The following is a 24,770-nucleotide window of genomic DNA, read 5'->3' as shown; positions in this document are numbered from 1 at the left end:
TACAAAAATTAAAACAGATATGGGTAAACACAGGTAACCACATAAATTTACAAAAACTTAAAATATAATTAACTGTCAGTATAATTAAAACCAATTTAAAGCATAACTATTAAAAATATTAAGAGACAGTACAGCACACTATTACATGTGCTTTTCTTAAAAGCAGTCAGCTCACAAATACTTGGTGAAAATGTTTAATGAAATGTTTATGTCTTGACAGAAGGAGGCCAAATAGGGAGCTAGTCTTAAGAGGGGAGATACAGAGGATAAGGGTAGCTACATTCCCACCAGATGTTGATAAAACTGAGAAAAGATCCTTCCCTGAAGATCTCAAAGCCTGAACAAGTTCATATGGAATAATATGATAATTTGGACCCAAACTTTATGACACTTAATCAGCAATTTGATTTGTGTCTGGAAACAGACTGGTAGACCATGTATTTCCACTGTCCTGGCATCACAGAAACCTGTGCTTAACAAGTTCAGGTTTGAATCAAGGAGTATACCCAAGCTATGAACCTGAGATTTCATGGCGAGTGTAACCCCATCCAACAGAGGCTCAATTTCCATTGCCTGTACTGACCATCTCTGTCTTGGCTTGATTAAGCTTCAGTTTGTTTATCCTCACCTAGTTTGTTATTGATAAAAGGCATTAGTTTAGAACCAAAACAGGTTCCTTGTAATTTTTAGTCCCAGCTAGAATAGACCTACTGATTCACTGCAGCTTACTTAAGTGCTGATTTATCAAATTTCCAATGATTCAGTTAGCCTGCTGTGACAGGGACTAGGCCTAAGTGCTATTATGTTTGTGTGAATGATTTATTATTTATGATTTCTGATGTACTGATGCTATACAGAGCTTGATATAGATGATGAACATATTATATACTGTTATTTCCTAAGTTAATAACCAGAAAGTTGTCTTTAAAAAAAAGACACACACACAAATTGTTCCCTGCTAGATGTAGACTACCCTGTGTTTATCTACACTGTATAAATAATGCAGTTTGGCACCAGTTTAAGTGCTGTAGTTCCATCCTATGGGATCCTGGAATTTGTAGTTTTATAGAGTCTTTAATCTTGTCTGCCAAAGAATCTGGTACCTCACATAACTACAGATCCCAGGATTTGGTAGGATGGAGCCATGGCAGTTAAAGTAGTATCAAACTGCATTATTTCAACAGTATAGATGCACCCTGAGTTGTAAAGATATTTTACTGATACTGAAGATGTATCGGGGAGACTTCTGTTAAATCACTGGGATTTTCATTTGGTGATTTAAATAATCTTTTGGTGATTTACATCATCTTGATGTAAATCAATCCACCATTTGAAATAGAGTGGGTCAGCAGGCGTGACATGGAGACTTAACACTTAAAACTAAGAAAAAGAGGTGCCCAGGAGAAAATGATGGGCCCACACACCTTTTCCCAGTATCTGAATAGTTCGTGGTCTTGTACACAAATTGAATCCTAGCTCCCCATCTTTCTCAATACCTTCATTTTAGCAGAAACAGAAAAACTATATGACTTACTTTGAAAAATGCTATAACTGATCTAGATAACATTCTCTTTTTAAAAAAACTGAGCAACAGACATCCCGACAAATCCACTGTAAATTACTCAGATCTACCTGTCGATTGCATCCACCGTACTTATGTGATTTAGAAAAATCTTGTTCTGACATAGCACCATGTTTGTAAAATAATGATACTTGCACTTAGGAGCACGCCAACATACTCAGAATAGTGCTTGGAATAGTATTTTTCATTGCAGAGCATGTAATAGTATAGTTTAAAGATGGCATAGAATTGCCGGATACCTTTCTTACATTCTTGAAAACAGCTACCTCTGAGAAGCATATAAATGTGTCATTCCATCTGGCAATGTGCCTCTTAGAGTTCAACTGACAGTTGTACAGAGATACTGTATATACTCAACTATAAGTCGACCTCATATATAAGTCGAGGGCAAGTTTTGGGGCCAAAATTATGGATTTTGATATGACCCATGGATAAGTCAAGGGTAAAACTTGACTTGTAATGAAAGATGTAAAGGACGAAGTAAAGGAAAAGAACTTACAAAATTCCAGCAGGCATAGCTATTTGTGTACATACTAAAGGCTAGGCGGATGAGAGAGTAGAAGGGGGTCAGTGCTTCCAGGGCAGATTAAACTTTTGCCTTTCACCATATGTATTAAAATACAGTACTTACATTGACCCATGGATAAGTCGACTCAGTTTTTTTGGGGGGGGGGGTTCGATTTTTTAACCTGAATTTCTAGACTTATACATGAGTATATACAGTAGTTTAATTTGGAGTAGCATCATTGTGATGTCAGCACAGTTGTGATCAGAGGATTTTTTGGCTTGCTTCTTAAACGGCAGAATGAGTCATTAACAGTGACTTGTAACTGGAAATGATTTGGACTACAGTAATACATGTTAGTTCCTGATTTACAGTAATACAATATTGGGAAACAAAATATTTTCTGGTAGCCATCCAGCTGATTGATATCAAGAAGGCGTTTGATTGAATATAGTTTCATTGTGTTACACAGGCTTCACTTAAAATGAAACTGGTCTAGGGTTAAGACTCTGAATAGATTCTTTATTCACATGTACTTGCCTGGGAAGCCTATATGGAAAGGCCTTCCTTCTTCAAGCAAGTGATCTATTTTAATCATGGGTTTGGCCTTTTTGATCTAGAACTGTACACAAGATAATCTAGGGTCTTAAAGTTAGTTTTTAAAGAACACATCCCAGAATTAGCTGGAATGTGTCAGAGGATTCTGGAATATACCCTTTCTGCATCCTACTTATCCTCTTGGACAGGGGTAGGCAACCTACGGCCCACAGACCGAATGCAGCCCAGCGAGGCCTTGCGACCGGCCCCAGCCCAGTATTGTCGCCAATTGCCGCCAGGGCCTTCGGCCTATCAGGAGGAGGCGGGCAAGCGGCGGGCAAGGGGGAGCAAGCGGGGGCAATTGTCTATAGAAGCCTCAAAAACATGCATTTATATTAACATATTTTTAAAAATCAGCAAATTTTTTCACATATCCTCCATTTTTTTTAAAAAAAGTGTTCTCCATTTGAAAATTTTGTCCCACATTTGTCCCAATTTATTTATGTATTTAATTTTTTTAAAAAATATTTAATTATTTAGTTTTTGGCTTCGGCCCCCCAGTTCTCTGAGGGACAGCAACCCAGCCCTCGGCTCAAAAAGGTTGCCTACCTCTGCTCTTGGACATCTGTGGACCAATCTCCAAGTTGTTGCTGAGTTTTAGTCAATAGAACAAATAAAGAATGAGCATGCCTGAATTACAGAGGTTGAGATTGTGAGAAGAGGTTTATTAGATTGGATTTGGCATAGAAATTACATTTACCAACTTCTCGATATTCCCTTCTCCATCAACAAAACAGGACAAGAAGTTGATTTACAGTTCTGTTTTACACACTATTTGAACATATTATTTCTTCTCGTTATTTGCATAGAAATCATTGTGTGCATGATAACAAACTGATCGTACAAATTTGTGAACTCTTACTCAGGAATTGTTGTAAACACAGTGCACCCTTACTTTACACAGGGGTCCGTTCTGGACTCCCCATGTAAAGCAAATACCACCTATGCTCAAGCCCCATTTAAATGAATGGGGATCATGTGTGGTGGTGCAGTGGTGCACGCTCACCACGGGCGCACACCCCATTCATCGCTATGAGACACGCCGCCCCTTCTTCCCGCATGGCTTTCAGTAGGGCAACCCTCGCCAAGAAAACCACATAATAAATTCACCTTAGAGTTGCTGTAAGTCGGAAATGACTTGAAGGCACACAACAACAAGCAAAAGTGGAAGGAGACTTGGTGTCAACTAAGAGTTTGGGTTTGGGAATAATGCTATACCTTTGTCCAAGTTCTCAATGAGTTTAGCTGCTCCCCATTCTGGATTCTGAAGCTATTGCTTATGAACCATAACCCAGGATTCTTAAGGCTGCGGCCTTAATGTTTTGTGTGGATGCAACTATTGTGTATAATATCAAGCTGTAACTACTGTATATACTTATCTATAAGTCAGCCTCATGTATAAGTTGAGGTCAACCTTTGGGGCCAAAAATGTGGGTATGTATATGACCCGTGGATACGTCGAGGGTCCGACTTAAGGGAGCAGACCAGCTGGGGAGAGGCTGCTGGCGAACGCATGCCCTTGGAAGCCTTTACCCAGCTAGGCTTTCTGCCATGGAGGCAGCCCAGCGAGGGAGAGTCTCCAGGGCGAATGCGCGCCCTTGGCAGCTTGTCCCTCGCTGGGCTTTCTCTGAGGAGGCAGCCCAGTGAGGGAGAGGTCTCCAGGGCAAACTACTACATAGTTCTAGTACTGTGTAAATTCTGCAACCACATATGGTTTGGGGATACTAGAATGTCCTTTCTGCTAGTGTAAGGGTTAATCTTGGGGGAAATGCAATGTCTAATATTTTACTACTATTATTTCAAAATTTAGTGAAGCTGTGTTCATTTGAATCCGTAGGAAGTCAAAGTTTTATTCAGTCTTGCTAAAAAACAAAACAAACCCTAAAGGCTGTGTTGTGCTGTCCTGGTAGTTAAAGTAATTCTAGAGATTAAATGTTGGCTGAGTCATCACTTGACCTATTATAATAAAGAGAGTTGGAGAGATTCAATGGATTTGTTTCAGTGATGTGAAAATGTGTTATTTTTTTCCCATTGGAGTTGAGGAAAAATTAGGAAAAATAGGTTCTGCAAATTGAGAACAGAATGAAACAAATGGGTCCAAACAGACAGACCAAAATAAAGCTGCTTCGGGTCACTTTGGAGATATACTGTTTAAATGATGGATGCATCCTAAGAGGCCGGAAGCCAAGCTAAAGCCATGTTCCAGCCCTAAGGACTGGAGCGCAGCTTTGGTGCAGCTTCTGGCCTCTTAAGATGCCTGTGTCTTTAAACAGCATATCTCCAAAGTGGCCCGAAGCAGCTTTATTTTGGCCTGTCTGTTCGGGCCCAAATGCCAGCATGCAGTGTTTCTATGAATGTAAAATATTCATTTAGTCAGGGTTTTTCTTTTGTGCTTGGCATAATGTTGGGTCTAAAAAGTGTCTTAGAAGTCTGTAAAATAAGATTATACTGCAAACAAACAAACAAGCTTCATTCATGAAACATCCTACACATCATTGCAACTGCTGCTTTGTATTGTGATTAGTACAACCTGTTGTAATTACCACATCTGTAATAGCACCAAACTGATAGAACAGGAATAATACAGGAATAGCACTTAAAATTCCTGTACAACTTCATAGTGAACTAAGCACTCTCTAAATAGTTTATAATGTGTAAACCAAAATAAACTTATACTATAGAATTCAAAGACATCCATGTTAGTGTGGAAAATCAGTATGCAAAGGGATTTTGCAGCACCTTTGAGGCTAACAAGGATAAAAGCTGCGAGCATGGGCTTTTGAAGATTTGAGCCTACTTCCTAAGATGCATCTGAGGAAGTCTATAAAAGCTCATGCTATCAACTTCTATCCTTCAGTTAGTCTGAGAGGTGTTGCAAGGTCCCTCTGCATACAATTATATTATGTATATAGACACAGCAGCATTTGAATGTAGGGGAGAAAAGGACTTTGAATCACTGAATCCTATTCCTTTCTGGCAGTTCAGCAGAAATGATATAAGTAAAGTACTCACTTAGCCTTAGTGGAGTGGGATCAGTCTCTTATTGTGAAAATTTCTGAAATGAGGTACAACTTTGCTTGTTCACTAATTTTTCTAATAACAAAATGACATTTGATCAAGCTTCTGCTTTGGTGAACTGTATAAGTTGGAGTAAGTTTTGATAATATTACAGAGATGGAGTTTACCACTTTTTTGTTCTTGATATTCCTGTCTGTCTTTAGAAGAATATTGACAGAACAGTGATACAGCTTTCCCCACCACTGTGTTCATTTTCTGTTATATCCTTTACATTTATATTTACTGTGAACTTGCAGAAAATACATAAACATTGACATGAGAAAGGTGACAAATGTCCATGAACATATGCCTCCATTCAGCTATTGGTTATTATCTTAGGCCTAGTATAGACTGGCGATGTGCGCTGGCCTGGGGCCGAAATTAGGGTTCTGTAGGGCTGGGCGTCCGCACGCGTGTGCCACGATTGCATGTGTTCATTCATACGGGGTGCACAATGATGACATCTGCGCAGCGCAGGGCCCACATGGACGTCATCGTTGCACGCGAGCATGCCAATGGGACCCCATGCATGCTCAAAAAGAACCCGCTGGGAGTGGATTTCTTTTACGTCTCATGGAGGCCATAGCATTTGTCTGCTGTGGCCTCCATCCGGGGGGGGGGGCTTAATTTCTAATAGACTCTGTTGCAGTTCCCATTGTCATATTGCAATAGGATAGGCCCACCAGCAGTTGGGTAAAAAGGGAAAGAGGATTTTGAGTTAATGGTTTCTATTCCACCCCCATTCTGATAGTTCAGTGACAGTGATCTGAGTAAAATACAGACTTAGCTTTATGGGGATAGTATCTGTCTTATGAAGATTCCTGATATAAGGTGTCAGCTTGGCTATTAAATGTTTAGTAAGAATTAATTGGCTGTATGATTGCTGGTAGAGAGAAAAAGTTGATCACGATGGCCGCAATTCATAGTGGCTAATTGGATGTTATCTTTGACTACATGTCCATCAGTGGACTGAGTGAGTAAATGAAAGAAATGCCATCATTGGCGGCTTACATACCGCCATTTGGGACGTCCTCAGGACGTCCCAGTTTAAAAAAGGGGCATCTCTTCTAGATGCCCCTACTCCTGTTATGGACTCTGTCCGTAACAAATGGCGGCGGCCGTTCCACACGGCCGCCGCCATCTTGACATAACAGACGCTGTGCGTCCGCACGTCGCGCCCCGGAAATGACGCCACAAGTGCGCGACTAGCACCTCGCGGTGTCTCTTCCGGGGAGCAAGAAGGAGCACAATTTTCGCTCTCCTTCTTGGCAGCGTCCGGGAACCGCGCTGTTTGGCTGCTGCAGTTCGCGGACGCTGCAACTGGCGGCGGCACGAGACGGCCCCTTCTGGGCCATCTGTAACGTGCCACAATTAGGATTTATATCCTCTCTACTCTCAAACTGATTGTGCACTAACCAAGTTTACATTTGAAGGTTCACCTGTTGGAAGAGCTAATATTATTTTTAGGATACTATTTAGCCTCCCAATCTAGGAATTTAAACTGGAATTTTGTTTCCAGTTACTTTTTGTAAGTTTGTATAGTTACTTTTCTGATCTGTCTCGTATGCTTGTCATTCAGCAAAGGTTTTGGTTGTGTTTGATCAGTATTATTATCAGGTTTATTTCTATCCAGTTTTTCCCCCAGCGATTAAAAAATATTGTCAAAAATGCACAAGGTATAAATGTTAAAATACAAAGAATCAAAAAAATTCAAAGCTAGGTTAAAACATACATTATTTAAACACATACACACACCAGCACAACAATTAGCAATATCTAGCACATTATGTAAGATGGGCCTTACATAATCACTCATCATGTCTTAGCTCTCCTGGAAAAAGAAAGTCGGGAGAGTGCCAGTCTGACTTCTTTGGGAAGGCAGTTCCAGAACCTGGGGAGAGCCACTCAGAAGACTCTCTCCTGTGTTTCCACCAGATGCACTTGTGAGTGCAGTCCTTCAGATTACTTGGACCTGAGTCACGTAGGGCTTTTAAAATCATAAACAGCACCTTAAACTGTGCCCAGAAACAGACTGGCATGCAAGTAGAACTGGTGCAACAGGGATTTCTGTACTCCCTGTAACCAGTACCTATTACTAATCTGGCTGCAGCTCTTTCGACCAGTTGAAGTTCTAAGTATTCTTCAAAGGCAATCCCACTTAAAGCACAGCACAGTCATCCAACTGGGATGTAACTAAGATATGTGTCACCGTGGCCAGAAATCTGAAATCTCAGTACCAATAGATGGAGTATGATGTGTTTTTTTACAGCAAAAGTCATTGTGCTCAATGTAGTCTTTTTCTGTTGATTGGAATTTTAACATGATTTTTGGCCAGCATGGGTCTCTTACTTAACCTGTGGAAGATCTTACAACTTGTAAATACTGAGAGATTGTTTTAGGTAGAACTTACTTTTTTAGTGTGACAGGAAAGGGAGCCAAACCTCAATCAACATGAGGGTTTCAGTGTTCTGCTTGCTTCTCTTGTTTATTGATGTATTTTGGAGGGAAGAAGGTGCTTTTGGTTTGAGTGAGATTTTCTTCATTTGTTACCACTGCAGAGTACTTTGGCTTGCAGCCCCATTTGTGTTGATAGACCTGAGGTTTCTAGTGGATATTTGTATCAAGAGGGAGAATATAAATAATAAGTTTGTGTGTCCCGTCCTTTTTTAACTGAATGTATGTACTTTGTTACTGCAACATGAAGAGATGAGAAATATTTTTGAAGGAATACAACCTGTGCTTTGTCTGCACAGTGCCTTCCTTTGGATGGCACCAACAACTGACATTTGATTTGACAGATTCAGGTGGTAATTAATACCTCTCTGTGCAAGAGATTGGGGCTAGTCACCTTGAATGGAGGTGGCTGTGACACAATTCTTAAATGAACCTCTCATAGACCCTAAAGACAGTCCATATTAATGGGGAATTATAAATGTTTTGTTTTGAAGAAAAGGTGGTATAAGGGGTGGTATCTATAAACTTAAATCATATTTGAATCATATTAATTTTCCTGTTCAGTGTCAGTCTGAATTCTGACTTGGTTTCAATGCTGAAACTGCACTGATTACTTTGTTATGATCCGCATAGAAGAAGGACAAGCACAATCTAAACCCAATACTTCTGAATCTCTCAGCAGTGTTTGACGCCATACAGCAGGATAGGTAATGTGCAGCACCTGCCAATTTTGCAGACCTCAGACACAAACAAATATATTCTTTTTGTTACAACCAGGAAAAAAAAGTCTTCTTGAAGCATGTTTATCCTCTAAAGCCATGTGCATTTGTTATATGCCAGGCGTCATCCCTGTGAATGAAAGACCTCCAAGAGATTCTACTATCAACAGTCCTCTTTGGGTCTTGCAAACTTAGGTCCATGGCTTCCTTGATTTATCATCCAAAATCTGATCTTTCATTTCCTTTCTTTCTTTCTTTCTTTCTTTCTTTCTTTCTTCTTTTTTGCTGCTTTCCAACTTTTCTAATGAGTCATGTCTTCCCCTGAAATGTCTAAAGTATGATGATATTATAGGCCTTAAAGTCAGTTCCAACTTATGGTGACCCTATCACAGGGTTTGATTGGCAGTATTTATTCAGAGGTGGTTTACCATTGCCTGCCTCTTGTAGTAGTAGTAGCGAACAATAATAAAATAGAGTTAAACTATTTGCTGTATTAAAACAATTCAAACCTCAAGTTTAAAGATTAAAAAGCTATCAAAAACAGTTCTGTTTAAAACAATACAGCATATCATAGTCCATTCTTTTAAAAACTTTGTTTTAAAAGCTTGTCAGTAGGAAAAAAGGCAGAACAATAAGGAAGGACCCCCTGGGATGGGAGTTCTAAAGTCTAGGGGCAGCTACGAAAAGGCCCTCTCTTGCTTCCCCACCAAGGGCCCAGGCAGGCTCATACAGATAGGTTTTGTCGGATAGCCTGGGCTTCATAGGTCATAGCCAACTCTTTGAATTGTGTCCAGAGACAAATTGGTAGCCAAGGAGCTGTTTTAACAGGGGTATATTATGGTCTCTGTAACCTGCCCTGGTTAATTTTCTGGCAGCAGTTCTTTGGACCTGCTGAAGTTTCCAAACACTCTTCAAAGGCAGCTACAAGAGTGTGTTACAATACGCTGGTGTTTGGTTCCAAGGTCCTTCATGGAAACCAAAATCTATGGATGCTCGGGTCTCATTAAATACAATAGCATTGTAAAATGGTGTCCCTTATATAAAATGGCAAAATTATGGTTTGGTTTTTGGAATGTATGTATTTTAAAAAATATTTTCAAGCTGTGGATAAAAAAAAAATCGATAGATATGGAGGGCTGACTGTAATTTAACAGAATGTAACTAACACAAATACCACTGTGGCCAGATCCAACATCTCAAGTATTTGGAGCAATTGGCTTACAAGCTTTAAATATGCAAAAGAACTCCTGGGCACCTGAGAAACCTGTGCCTCCCAGTTCAAAACTGAGTCCAGGAGCACATTCAAAATGTGAACCAGGGGAGTGTAACTCCATCTAACACAAGCTGAATCCCTATTCCCTGCTCTGCCTTTTCAATGGACCAGGGGTACCTCTAGTTAATCTTGTCTGGATTAAGTTTCAATTTGTTTGTTCTCATCCAGCCCATTACTGATGATAGATGCTGGTTTAGGACTAAGATAGCCTCATTGGATTGGGGTGGAAATGAGTTGTAGAGTTGGGTGTCATCTATATACTGAGGATACTACACCCCCAAAATCCAGATGACCTCTTCCAGCAGTTTCACATATATCTTCAATAGCATGGAGAACAAAACATAACTATGAAGATGTCAGTGGTTAGGAATATGGAGTCCCCTAGCACCACCTTCTGGGTTCACTCTCTAGGGAGGAACAGAATCACTGAAAACACTGCTTCTGATTTCCATCCCAAGGAGACAGCCCAGAAGATGCCATTGTTGATGGTATTGAAAGCTGCTGAGAGGTCCAGCTGAAGCAACAAGAATATACTCCCCCTGTCCAGTTCAGTGCGTGGGTTATTACCAAGATGACCAAAGCTGTTTTTGCTGCATTGCCATGCCTGAGATCGGATTGAAATAGATCTAGATAATCTGTTTCATCCAGAAATCTCTGGAACTAGGGGAATACCATGCTCTCCAGTACCTTACCTAAAAATATGTTGTTAGTACATCAGTAAGGTGTATAGAAATATACTTGCTATTCCTGTGCTGAACACTGGCTGATAATTATCCATTGTAGAGCGATTCAGGGATGGCTTTTTCAACAAAGCTTCACAAACTGCATCCTTTAGGCGAGTTGGGACTCTGCCTTGTTGTAAGGAGGCATTGACTACCCCATTCACCATCTCAGCCAGTCTCCCTCCGGCCTGTTTAATAAACCAGGAAGGAGAAGAGTGTAGCACACATGTGGTGGCTCTTGCCACTCCAAAGATCCTGTGCACATCCTCAGGCTGTACAATTTGAAAAATATCCAGTAAGTAGCAGTCAAGGTTACATCCACTGGAGCTTAGCAACTGTAGGATCCAAGTTGGGACAGATCTTGCACAATTTTATCTTCAAAGTGCCATGCACATTCTTCACAGCAAGCTGTGGAATGGTCTACATTTTCTACTTGACAACCAGTGTCAAATCAGCTTCTCTCTCTCTCTCTCTCTCTCAAGATCTGAAACAGATAAGTTGTTTATAGATTTGAGACAAAACACCTTGTGGAAAATGTTGACCCAGTATGTAAGTGATGTGAAAAAGACAAATTTCATGTTGAGAATCATAGGGTGTGATGGTATAATGAAATTGGTTTCCATGAGTTGTAGTGAGGGCTAACATCTGGACAGCTTTAAAGAGGGCTAGATGAATTCATGGTGGTTATTCCTTCCAGTATCAGAGACCATGGGAAGTCATTTATCACTTGTTGGGGAAGTGACCAGAAAGATGTCCTATTTCTGGGCTTCATTTGGGCCTTGGGTAGCTGTTGGGAAACAGAATGCTGTTCTACATACTTGGAACCAAACTAAAACAGTTTTAATTCACAAAGCAAAACTTGATAGGCTGTTAGATTTTACAGACTGACCTAAAGCAAAACTTATTAGTGTTACATCATACAGGCCATATTATTATTCTCTCTCCTTATTTCTTTTTATCATTACTGTTCTAGAAGCTAAATTAGTATCATTGCTAATCGTGTCAATCCTATTAAATGGGATTTAGAAGAGTCTGACAATTAAGCACACATGAGGAAAGATACAAATGTACACTAAATGTACTTTATATTTAAACTCTTTGGATGCTGCTTAGACATTTGATAGAGTTGAACTGACGTTTTTGTTTAATACTGTGGGATTGTTTAGCATATTCCCTTGACAAATACAGCAAGGAACCAGACACAACTCAAGTAAGAATCATGACAAAAAACCAGTGGACAAATACAATTGTCCCTCCACATTTGCTGGGGCTAGGGGCACAGGACCTCTCTGAATGTGGAAAAATGCAAATAACAAAAACATTATGTTTTTACCTGAGAGAACACCTCTCTAGGAATCTCTAGGTCCTGCAGTGCAACTCTGTGGTCAACATCTTCCAGACAGTGACCACAGAATTCTGCTGGAGCAGCTACAAATGCCTAGTGGAGTATTCTTTCTAGGAATCTCTAGGTCCTTCAGTACAACTTTTGGTTAAAATTGACCATATAGTTGCACTAGGGGAACTAGATATTCTTAGTGAAAACATATTAATAAGATCCACAAAAATGAAAGCCACAAATGTGGAGGGACATGTGTATTCCAAAATTAAAAGGAAGAAGTAGCCAGGGCTGGCCTTTGTTTCTCAGTTATTAATTGAGCTGTTAGTAATGGGACCAGTGACCATAGTACATAATTTGGAAAGCACCTCAGATTAAAGGATCTGTGTAAATGAGGATCAAAATAAAATAAAGTTGTATGAGATGACATCTTGATTTCATTTCAAAAGCCATACGTTTTTTGCCCTTGTTCTTCAGAGTTATAATCTCCTCCTTCTCATCATCACCATCACCACCACCAGTGTTAACTTTATTTATATCCTGTTCTCCCTTCCCCGAAATTGACATTCAAGTTGCATTTGGATTTTAAAATGCAATTGGCTGACTTCTGGCTTATGCTATAATTTTATTGACATTAATGTTTATTTATTTCAATCTTTTCCCTTATAATGGGACTCAAGGCAGTTTACAACTTACTAAAAATAGTACAATTTAAAAATTATATGAAAACATCAGTAAATAAATATACATGTAAATTTTATTTTAAAAGGAAATAATCTGTAAAATTAAAACCCTTAAAATTCATTAAACAACCATATAAAAACAACTAAAACAACTCCATTAAAAGTCCATCCCAGTTAGGGTTCTCATAATTCTCTTCCACAAAACTGGGACAAAGTATATGGGGCTGGATTGAGCAGTTTGTCAAACCTCTTCTCCCAAAACATCCCCCCCCCCCAAAGACACCACATATTGACATTTAACATTATTTTATTGCATATTTCATTTGTTTTGTTGTTATTGTTGTTCATTTATATATTTCCATCAATTTACATTCTGGGCACATTGACAGACATCACAAAACTTCAAATCCTTGAATTCCTTCACAATGAGCCATGGCAGGCATCAAGCTGAATTATTTTTGCAGTGCAAATTAAACCTATGTCTGTGAAGTAGAGCTGCTTTTCTTTTCACTTCTATGGGATGGGGTGGAGGGAAGCTCCTAAGCAGCCACCAAAGTAAGAGGAACTCCCTCCTACTCTTGCAGTAGCGTTGCCACACACTTACCAGGATGCAACACAAGCCCTCTTCTGCTCAGACTGTTTGTTCTCCTCCTTTCCTTTCTCTTCCCACCTTCTGACTTCTGGGTTTGGCACTCCTGTCCAGTACCACCCAGACCCTCAAGGGTGGGATGATTAATTTTGTCACTAGTGCCTTGAATAATCAAGGATCTGCAGCTTCAACTGGTCCAGCTGGCTAGGACATTTTTCAGACTCTTTAATCTGGGATTTTTCCAGTTTTCCGGGACAAATGACAATCCTAATCACAGAGCCAAAACAGACCCTGTGGATGCCAGGTTGGGGCCACAGCAACTGCACACCACATCCCCAACCCGGCTTTTTGCTGACACAAAAAGAAATGGCAAAATGCTGCTCCTTTTTGAGCCGGCAAAAAGCTGACTTTTCTGCTGTCTTCTGCTGACTTTTCTGCCTCTGACTTTTCTTCTGCTGGAGCGCCGCAAACCTGCCTGCCATGTGGTTGGGCAAACGGCGTGACACTAGCTTGAGGGTGGCTTCAGAGCCTGCGGCATCTACATGCCGTACTCTGATGCTATCCCCAAGCTGGCACAAATGTTTTGCCCCACAGTCAATTTTCTAAAAGCCTGATAGAATAAGAAGGTTTTTACTTGAGGGTTGAAGGAGAGCAAAGAGAGAACCATCTTAGTGTTCCTAAACTCTGGCAGTAGGCACTAAAAAGGTTATTTTTTGTTCACACCAAACTAGCATTAGAAGTTAGTGGGAAAGAGAGAAAGGCCTCTCCTGAAGATCTTAGTGCTCTAATGGGCTCTTATAGGGAAATATGATCCTTTAAATAGTTTAGACCCAAACCAAATAGCTGTTACTGTGTTTTATATGAAATTTTGCTCTTAAAAAATCCAAACTGGGTTATATATCTGGATTTGAATGCAGGTCATGATATCAAAGATTTAGTCAATGTCAACTATAATCTTTTTCATAAAATACAAAAATGCATTAAAACCCACCAACTCCCAAAGAGTAGATTTATAATAGTGAGGATTTCTGCAGTTAAGATGAATCTGCTAAAATGCCAAAAATGGATCAGCTAACTGAAAAGGTTCATGGGGATGTACAAATGCCTAGTATCTTAGTAAAAATGATCAATTTATTAAATGTATTTTGCATGCATATAAGATTGGATCACAACAGACTTTTTAAGTAATTAATTGAATAGTCATATTTTGTTGCATTTAATGTCTGCTTATGATGTTCCAGTAAAACATTTTTTAAAAAAAATGCACAAAGCTTGTTAACATGATGGTGGGCTTTTTGATTGTCCTGGGCCCAGTTTCAGGTGTTGATTATTACCTATAAAATGCTAAACACATCCTGGACCAGGATATGTGAGCCATTTATTTTGGTATGAATTTCCCTGCCTTTTCTGACCATTAGAAGCCTTTGCTTTGTGTTCTGCTACCAAGGGAAGCATGCTTAATAATGTAATTTTTAAAAAATGACATTGGTTATGGAACCCTGTCTCAGAAGACTGGACTAGTCATTGGTGGTTGTTAGGCAGGCAACTAAGACCATTATGTTATACAGTGCGCCCACGCCATGCGTGGACGCATTTTACGTGGCTTCCAGCTTACGCGGAAGCCGTTTTGGGAGGAAAGCGCCACTACACCACATGCACGCGCCCCATTACAGTCTGCCCTTCCTTTACACAGGGGATCTGTTCTAGACTCCCCCGTGTAAAGGGAATTCCGCCTATGCTCAAGACCCATTTATTAAATTAATGGGGCTTATGCACATGGTAGCGCAGCTGCGCATGCACGTCATAAGCACGCACCCCATTATCCCTTATGGGACGTGCCGCCCCTTCTCCCAGCACAGCTTTCAGTATATGCTGAAAGCTGCATAAAGCGCACCCACGTATGATGCGGGCGCACTGTATTTCCTATGGGGCTCGAGCATAGGTGGATTTTCCCTTATGCTGGGGGATCCGCAACAGATAAGGAGAGGGCCCACTGTACCAAAATTATAATGGTTTTCTAAAAATTATAATCCTATTTTGTAATTGCCCCTATTCTTAATATGTTAAAATGTATTCAGGATGTTTAAACTGACTTAGAGGTTTTTCTGAAGGATGAAATGCGGTGTGAAATTATTTTTACAAGTCAATAATTACAATAAATTTTCTTTTACTACTTTCTTTAATAATGGAAAATCTAAATTTTCTTCAATTTTAAGAGTAACATGATGCTTTATGATAGATTCTTGTATGTCTTCTCTCTGTGTGTGCCAAAATTATATGCCAAAAACTGTAAGACAGTCATGGTTGGACTTTGTGAGCTTGTGGATGTACTTTCGATTTTAAGAAAGTGTCAGGGGTGCCATCACAAAAGATTGAGTGATGAATATGATCACTAAATAGCTGATTCTTAAGTACTCACAGTTTTAGTTCAGCCTATTGCCCCTATTTTTTTTCTTACACAGAACTTTCAAGCTATTGTTTTTTTCTTTCTTTTTCATCTCAGCTCTCTTCCCCAAAACATGCACACGCCCCTGGTTGTGTCACTTTACAGGCTTTTCCAATGCCATCTGTTGCTCTCTGCAAATTGCCTTCCCAGCTCAACTCTAGGGTTCCCTACTTCCTTTCCCCCTGCATCAGGTTGTTCTCAGGCCCTGGGAAACTGTTGTACAAGCATAAAGGTCTCTACAGCTGCTTCTTTGTTGACCTTTGTTGCAGATGCCACGAAGGGGGAAACATATTCAGATCTGAACCCCTCTTCATTTTAACTATTATTTTGACTATGTGGATATACTGTAGTCTTGTTTCATCTGTAACTGATACAAAGCTAGGGACATTTAACTACAGTTAATGTATTCTTAATTGTTTAAAACACTTGACTCTTACTGTAGGCTGTTGAATGGGTTGTATTATCTTTGCAAACAATGTGGTTTAGTTCTGAAGAAAAAAATCTTGATTGGATTAAAAATTACAGATTAATAAATTTTTGCAGAAAGGCTACTGAAAAAGTGCAGTAGAATGAATAGATTTGTCCCTCTAAATTTTAATTTTTTAAAAAAATGTCAAAACATCTTAATAACAGTACTGTATTTATATGTTTAAATGGCAAATTGTTTACTGTTTCTTTTGTTTCTAGAGAGGATCTGACGAGCTTCTTTCAGGCAGTGTACTCAATAGTCCGAACTCTAACATGAGCAGCATAGTAGTTACTGGTAAGTATTGCCTTTTTAAAAGGATGCTATTCATTTTAATGTCAAAATTTATGAGTCTGATAGAACAGGAATGAGCATGGAAAGTTATGTTGTGACTGCTAATGCAACATTAATTTTAGCCCAATGTGTTTTTCTTTAAATTTGAAATTCTCACACTTTATTCTTACCCCACCTTCCATTTAAAAGAAAGCCCCTTACTCTGTGTTTTTTAGCAGAGTGAGAAATGTAAGTGGGGATATTTGCTTGCTATTTCTCTGGCACTGTTGTCTTGTGAATTAGGATGTGATTATCATCTGTCCCATTTATTTTCAAGACTTCTCTCTGATCAGTATTTTAAAGCAAGATTTGTGTTACTCTGGGAAAGAGCACAAATACTTATGTAGCTTTTATGGTTCTTTTCATCGGGTCTCTCATTCTTATCTGATGGTTACTCCCCCTTCTCCTAAGTGAAAAAAAAGTTTCAAAGAATGGTGTAACCATGGCCTGAAACAGACGGGCAAGAAAAGACGTCTTCCATGTGGTTTTATGATGCATCCCCCCCAAACTGCACTGAAGTTGTGCTATCCCAAAAAGAAGCAGATATTTTTTGCATCTTTCCGCACTCTTATTTGGGACCGTGGCAGTAGGCGCCCTTGGGAGTGCAATGTGTGGTCCTTGTGGCCCTGGGATGATTTGACTGGGAGTGGCTTCTGGCTGCTCCTTCCTGCCCTTCTGTTTCGCCCCCCATGTTTGCTTTAATAAAATAGAGCTGCTTCTATAGGTTAGGATAACTGTTAAAAACAGATTTAATTTTGTAGATTATAGTTTTGCTTTTATTCAAAACCTATTCCACCTGGCTGCAGGAGCATGAAAGGTGAAAAGCAGAGGCCTCTTTCGTTAGACATCTGGATGGGATCTTCTTTAATATGACTCTTTCCCTCCTAGAACCCTTTCCTGATTATATAACTTCATTATTGACTGATTGGCATCCTAGCTTGCCTTTCCCATCTGGTTCCTCTAGTGCAAAGACAAACAACGTTGTTGGACTATAGCCTGCCAGCAGTTCTCACCACTGGCTGTGATAACTGAGACTTCTTTCTCAGTTAAGACGTCTTTCTCAGTAACTTGAAGTTTCATTCCTAACAACACCTGGAAGGCCACACTTTGGCATCTCTGCTTTAGTGTCATGTGCTTTAGAAGTGGTTTTCTATTCTGTCTACAGAAATTAAAACAATATTGAGCAAACAAACATTCAGTAGTATTGACTTTAAAAATACGTATTCTGAAACAGATAACCCTTGAATAGCTGTTAGCTTTGCAAATAAATGTGAGAGTTAATTGCCTACTTCTACTTTATTTATTCACTCTCTCAAACTTTCTCCCATGATTATGAGTGAAAACGAATCCTGTGCTTAAATCTCCATAGTACAGATCTACAGTATTACAGTTTTACTGTGCCTGTTGCATGCTGAAAGTTTGTCTTGTTAAGTTTAATGAGCTGTGGGTTAGTCAAAGGTATGCTCCTATTTCATAGTGGACTTTTAACTTCTAAACTTGTCTTTGTCAGATTGCATTGTGTTTTTATGTTGTAACTCAGTGAGCTATGGCTGAAAATGTGCTAATAAATATTGCAAAACATTAAAAAATGTATTAAGCTAAAGTTAAAAGAGTGAGGGAGCCATGAAGCTTTATCTGTGTAGCTGAAAAGACTTTGGCAGTAACTTAGAGATAACTTTTAAAAAAAAATTGTCAGGTAAGTTGCTATTCATAAATTTGAGTTTTGTAAATGGTAGTTATAGAATACTGTAAATGTGTTTTTTGTCAAGATTTAGAATGGGGATTAAAAGTAATAGTTTAGCAGCATGTTTTAAGTATTAAAACTAATTCTGAGTTCAAATGGATTTTGACATTTAAGAACCCTTCCAAAATTGCACTTCATTTCATGATTTTTCCATGGTCTTTGAAAGGATGGGGAAAGGTTTATGTGGGAAGGAAGAGTTCTTGTCAAGACAGGAAATGTACTGGTTTTTAAGAGGATATGGTTTCTTATGGAGCAGTGTGCATGTATGTGCTTTCAAGTCACCTGTTGACTTATAGCAACCCAGTGAATTTTTTCATAGGGTTTTCTTAGGCAAGGAATACTCAGAGATTGTTTTGCCAGTTTTATCCTCTGAAATATAATCTACAATACCTGGTATTCCTTGGCAGTCTGTCATCCAAGCACTAACCAGAGTTAACCTTACTCATCTTCCTAAGTAAGATTGGATCTGGTGCCTTTAGATTACTGGGGATATATAAGTAAATTTTTTTAAAATCAAAAATAGACCCCAAAATCTCACAGGGGCTTATTCTATAACCCCTATTAAAAGTGGCAACCCCAGTGTGTCTACAGAGAGCCTTAGACAGTAAGCCCATATTAAAAATGAGAGCTGTAGTCACTCTTCAGGCTCCCCCCCTTTCTGCTGAACGCTACTTAGGCCAAAAAATAGGAAGGGGGGAAAAGATAGGGAAGGAGGGAGATCTGCCTTTTTTTCTCCTGTTTGGATAAGGAAATTTTTCCTCATTTTTATTCCTTTCCCTATCTGTTTTTGTATAGCTGTAGACATTTAAGATCAGCAATGCCATTTACATCTCTCCAGTTGTAACTCCTCAAATATACAAGATACTCTCCTTCTCTTTAGCTCTTCCTTAATAGGTTCCCTCTATACATTTTTAAAAATAGAGGGAAAATTTTGTATGTTACATGCCCTTAAGTTTTACCTTCAACTTCTCCATGGGCCAAAGCCCAATCCTTAATTTTGCCCCCAAACTCTGCCCTCAATTTATACATGAGATTGACATATAGACGAGTTTGTACGCTACCTCCTTTAACACCCATTTCAACTGTGGAAAAGATTGGCTTCATTTTTTATCATTGACTTGGAATAGGCAGTCAGATTTGGCTATATGGCACTGTAACATGAGTACAGTCAGCACATGATCCCTGATTTTCATTGTGAAAGGAAGCACCTTGCAGTGTTGTAGCAGTATACTGGGTCAGCAGACATAAGGAAAAAAATAGAAAAAACATAAAAGATAACATGGCATGGTGGTTGGTTTTTTCACACTTCAAGAATGAGAGCCAGAGTGATGTAGTGGCTGAATGTTAGACTATGTCTCTGGAGACCAGGGTTTGAACCTTGCTTGGCCTTGGAAACTCACTGGCTGACCTTGGATCAGTCACACGCTCTCATCCTCAGAGAAAGGCAAAAGGCAAACCTCTTCTGAACAAATTTTGCCAAGAAAACCCCATGATAGCTTTGCTGTTGGGAAATGAAAGGACTTGAAGGCACACAACATCAGAAAGAGAAAGAAAGAAAGAAAGAAAGAAATTTTATTCTCATTACTGACCAGAAAAGTAGAATAAAAATAAAATATGATATTTAATATAAAATAATTCAAGATACAGTGTTAAATTAAAATATTTTTCCATGATCTTTGATAATTTAGTAGCAGTATTGGTGTGATATTTGCCTAGGAGCCCTGGTGGCACAGTGGTTAAATGCCAGTCCTGCAGCCACAACATTGTAAGTTCGATTCTAGAGGGCTCTAAGGCTTACTCATCCTTTCATAGGTTGGTAAAACGAATACCCAGCTTGTTGGAGGCAATTGGCTTACACATTGTAAACCACTTAGGGAGTGCTAGTTCACGGATAAGTGGTATAGAAATGTACTTCTTGTTATTGCTATTGAAGGTTTGATAAATGTAGTACTCTGGTAAGATAAGCAAAACCTGAGTGGAATGCTGGACAAAACACCTCTGGGATACTGGGAGCTGTGGTCCCTAAATTATTATTTTGCTAAGCTCTGGTTCATAATAATTCCTGTATCTACGTACTTGAGAGTAACCCATGGAAATCAGCAGGTCTTGTTCTTACACAATACATACATGCTTAGATTGAATTTGGTTGAAAAGCACCATGAAATGGCTTTTCAGTTTATAATTACTAAGCCCATTCCTTCACCTCCCAGTGCATGCAATAGTCTTGGCTCTCGGTTTATATGACAGAAAACCCCATGATAGGTTTGCTGTAGGGAAAGGAAATGACTCCATGCATATATCAAGAACCTGGCCATTTTTGTTTAGTTTCTCAGATCTTTCTCCTTTTTCCTCAGAACTCTCCCTTCTCCATCCATTCTTCATCCAAATGAGCTCAGCTTCTCATCTGTTTCTTCCTTTGTCAGCCATCCTGTCAGTTCCTGTCCCTTGGCTTCTTCATTATTTTTGTCCCATAGTATTTTAATATTTATTTATATTATTTGTTTACAAGCTAAACACAAAATAAATATTTTGCTATTCAAGCTTTTATTAAATTCATTTGAAACAGGACAGCACAAAAATGATGCTGACCCCTGATTCATGGTGGGGGGCAGTTTGCCAGTTCTCTACATCAGATAGCTTGAAAAGCCCTGTTCTAAATCATAGGGGCAACTGTGGTGGAACTAAGGACCAGTTTAGTACTCCAGGACTCTGGAAGCTGCATGGACTGTCTAGGTCCCAAAATAAGGAAAAAGATAGTCAAAAATGCAATTTTTTCTTTTTTCCTTTTTATGTCCCGCCACTGTTCTAACCAAGAACATATACAATAAATAATTCTGCTGCCCCTATATAGAGTTACCATTGCCAGCCTTATGGAAAATGGAGAGGAAGGAGTCTGAGACTGAGGAAACAGTTGGCAGATGAATCCCAGGAGGGCAAATGGCTATTTGAACTGCCACTCCCTCCGCTGTTGCCATGTTGCTCTCAGTTAGGCTGATGATATTGCTTTCTCTGGCCTCGATTGCAACGGGATGTTGCCGGGGCGGTTGGAGCGGCCTTTTTAAGGCACCAGTCTCAACCACATCCCCAATTACCGTTGCATCGTTGCCGCTGAGCACCGGGGATGTTGCAGGGAAAGCAGCTCTTTAAGCTGGCGTCCTCTGGTCTTGGTTGGGGCCTGTTTGCCTTGATGATATAAAAAAGTTCTCATTTTGAATCCTTTCTGCCCAGGCTGCTGGTGGCTCGGTGTATTGAAACCTGCTCCTGCACTCCCTCCACACGCACAGCTGGCTCTTGTTGTTGCTGGGCTGGAAGGCGAGCTCCGGGTCCGTTTTGACAATTAGTGGAAATGAATGATTTAAAGATAAAATGTTTACAGTTTAAATGAAATTTACTTTGAGTGGCTTGAATTGATCATTGCAATTTTTCAGATTTTTTAAAAATATAAACTCAAATGATATTTTTCTGAGGGGCTAGAAGGAGATGCTTTATTATAGAAAGGATAATATGATTGGTAATTACATGAAATATGTTAAAAGTTTGTAATATTGATGTGGTTTACTTCAAAAATCTAATGATATGATGATCAAATGCAAACTGAATTTGTACTAGCAGTTGATGAGGAAATTGATTCAGTTAATAAGGGGTGTTGATCTACTAGTTTGGGGGTAATATAATGCATTGATAGACCAAAAAAGGGAGCATTTTAGTGATTCCATATAATTTCAAGCCAATTGTGGTTTTACTGTGCTTTCACTCTTTTTTCAACTGAAAGCTACACCCCATTTAGACATGTGGCCTTTAACCAATTAGCAGAAAGGTAAAAATATCTCTTGAGTCCTAGACCATGCTCAACCCTGTTTTAAATGGTCATATATGAAAGCACAAAACATTTATATTGTGGTTTTATCCTTCCCCAGGGGTACATTGAGTCACAGTCAGCAGTGGTATATGTTATCCTCCGACATATCCGTTGTCTTGAAATGCTTGTGATCCTGTTTGAATGAAAGTTCATATTAACTTCCAGCTTTAGTTATTTGTGAATATCAGTATTGCAGCCAGGAATCTCAACATGTGAAATGATTAAACAAATGATTTTCTCTCTTTTTTTAATGTTTTCGTCACCTGTGAATGCTTCTCCACTTATAAGGTAGGGTGCATTCATAGGTAAAGATCTTAGACAGGTGTGGGTTTTTTGCATATTATCTTTCATTATCTTTCTGTCAGTTTTCTCATTAAGACAGAAAATTGTTGACTCTTTCATTTATAGAGTCCCTATTTATAGAAATGGCTCTAGAAGTGAATAGATGTATCAGTGTAGAACACTTCTTGCAGATACACCATACCACCAACTGCAGATGGGAGGCCTTTGAAACAAGAATGGGTTCACTGGAAGATTTGAGGTCTAAAAAGATAGCGGCTCATTTGTGTACGCTCTCACATGTCTCTTCTGAAAATGAGAAGAAATTGGGACTTGGGACAACTTGCGCTCTTTGTTAGCAGATCACAATTCTCTTCTGATCAGTCCCTCACAGGAACTCAGAAACTTTCAACAATAAGTAAAAGGAGAAAGAAGCAATGATCATTCAGTTAAGACAGAGGTTAAGATGTAAATAGGTAAAAGATAGCCATGACAGCTCTTCATTCATAATTTTTAAAGTATGTGCTGTTTATCTTGTCTGAAAAATAATAGGCTACACTTGGAACAAGTATAAGTTGATTGCTGATTAGCTGAGAAGATAACAGGACTGGGGCAAGTTACTATACTACATTTATCCTTGTTAGACAAAACAAGGGATGCTAAACCAAGGATAAATGTAAAAATGCTGACAGAAGCTACAAACTATAATGATGGTTCAGTTGCATGCAAGCTTGTCAGAAGCTGGAGAATCAGACAATCACTTGAACAACTGGAAATAAGAAATCATTTTCATTGTCTGTTCCATGGGAGAGAGATCCTTGGCCTTTCAAAAATAAAGGTGAATTCACCCATCATCTATAGAAAAGGAAAGGAGTAATGCAAGGTACAGAGATATATGTGTACTGATTGTACCTGTTAATTTGTGATGCATGTGCACCTGTGATGTTCTACACATATCATGATTAAAAGGTTATCAGATCAAGTGGTTCTTATACCTTCTTCCTTTTCTCTCTGAAACAAATGACTGAAACAGCCACAGAACTGTTTGCATCCGTATCTGTATATATTTCATCGCTGACTGTACAGCTAAGGTGAAGAAGAGTGGTCAGGCCTGGTCTTCTGTATGTTGTGTAAAGCCCCTAAAGCCCCGAGACAATTCTCCTGATAGTTTTTATTTTGCCCCCAAACATCCCCCAAAGCTCTGAAACAATGTAAAAATACTGAAAGTTGGGACCCTACAACCCTGACCCCACCAACAAGAAGAAAGTAATACCGTTCATTTTCCGCATACTAAGACTACTCCTTCTGACCCTTCTAAAAACCGGCGTCAACACGTTGTGGGGCGTTCTTGTCACGTCCGGTAACGCCACTTACCTGTTGTCCTGCCAGCTTCCAAAGCCCTCCGGAGACTTTGGAGCCGGCGCGGGGGTTGCCTTCCTGGATGTGCTGGCTTCATAAAGCCCTCCGGGAGGTATTGGCCCTCCGGAGGACTTTGGAAGCCCGGGCGAGGGTGGGAGTAACGGGGGTGGCTGCTGGCGTCCAAAGGCCTTTGGATGGAAGCCACTCAGTTGAGTAGGACTTAAGCTTGAAGCCGAGTGCAGAAGGGGGGCATCCCGGGGCGGCTTGGCTTTCCAATAACCCTAAAGAAAAGGACCCTACGTCGTCGGTGTTTGTTGAGGGACGGCAACGCACCCTGCTTCCGGGGGAGGAACGTTAGAAGCCGGCGCGAGCGGGGCATTTCCCCCTGGCTGTGGCTCTTCCCCAAAGGGCCTTCAGTGGATGGACGCTCCTCCGGGACGGACTTGGAATTGCGCCGTGGCGGGCGCGCGAAGGGGGCCTCCTGTGTGCTGCTATGGTATTCTTTTTTTTCCAAAAGCCCCTCTGGAGGGCTTTGAGGGTGAAAAAGGGAAAAAGCCAACCACGCGGCCTAACACACACCCCCCACCCAAAACCACACCTAACACATAACAGAACCCAACCCGACAAAGATTCACACCACAATACACAACACCACAAACAACACGTACACCCTAACCATACCAGAATAACAAACCTTCAAAAAACCACACAACACCTATTCTACAACAATCCCAATACGCACACATCAACAAATAACCCCACCCCCC

General features: G+C 39.8%; 1 protein-coding gene across 1 annotated transcript in view; it reads left to right on the top strand.

Moving 5' to 3' along the window:
- PTBP2 (polypyrimidine tract binding protein 2) overlaps positions 1–24,770 on the top strand; it is a 73,287-nt gene that overhangs the window by 5,454 nt on the left and 43,063 nt on the right. Inside the window, exon 4 of the mRNA XM_042464334.1 lies at positions 16,651–16,726. Within this exon, the coding sequence (XP_042320268.1) occupies positions 16,651–16,726 (76 nt within the window). The remainder of the gene's footprint in view (positions 1–16,650; positions 16,727–24,770) is intronic.

This window comes from Sceloporus undulatus, chromosome 4, assembly GCF_019175285.1.
Source record: "Sceloporus undulatus isolate JIND9_A2432 ecotype Alabama chromosome 4, SceUnd_v1.1, whole genome shotgun sequence".
Taxonomy (NCBI): Eukaryota; Metazoa; Chordata; class Lepidosauria; order Squamata; family Phrynosomatidae; genus Sceloporus; species Sceloporus undulatus.
This window is presented reverse-complemented; position numbering and strand designations above follow the sequence as displayed.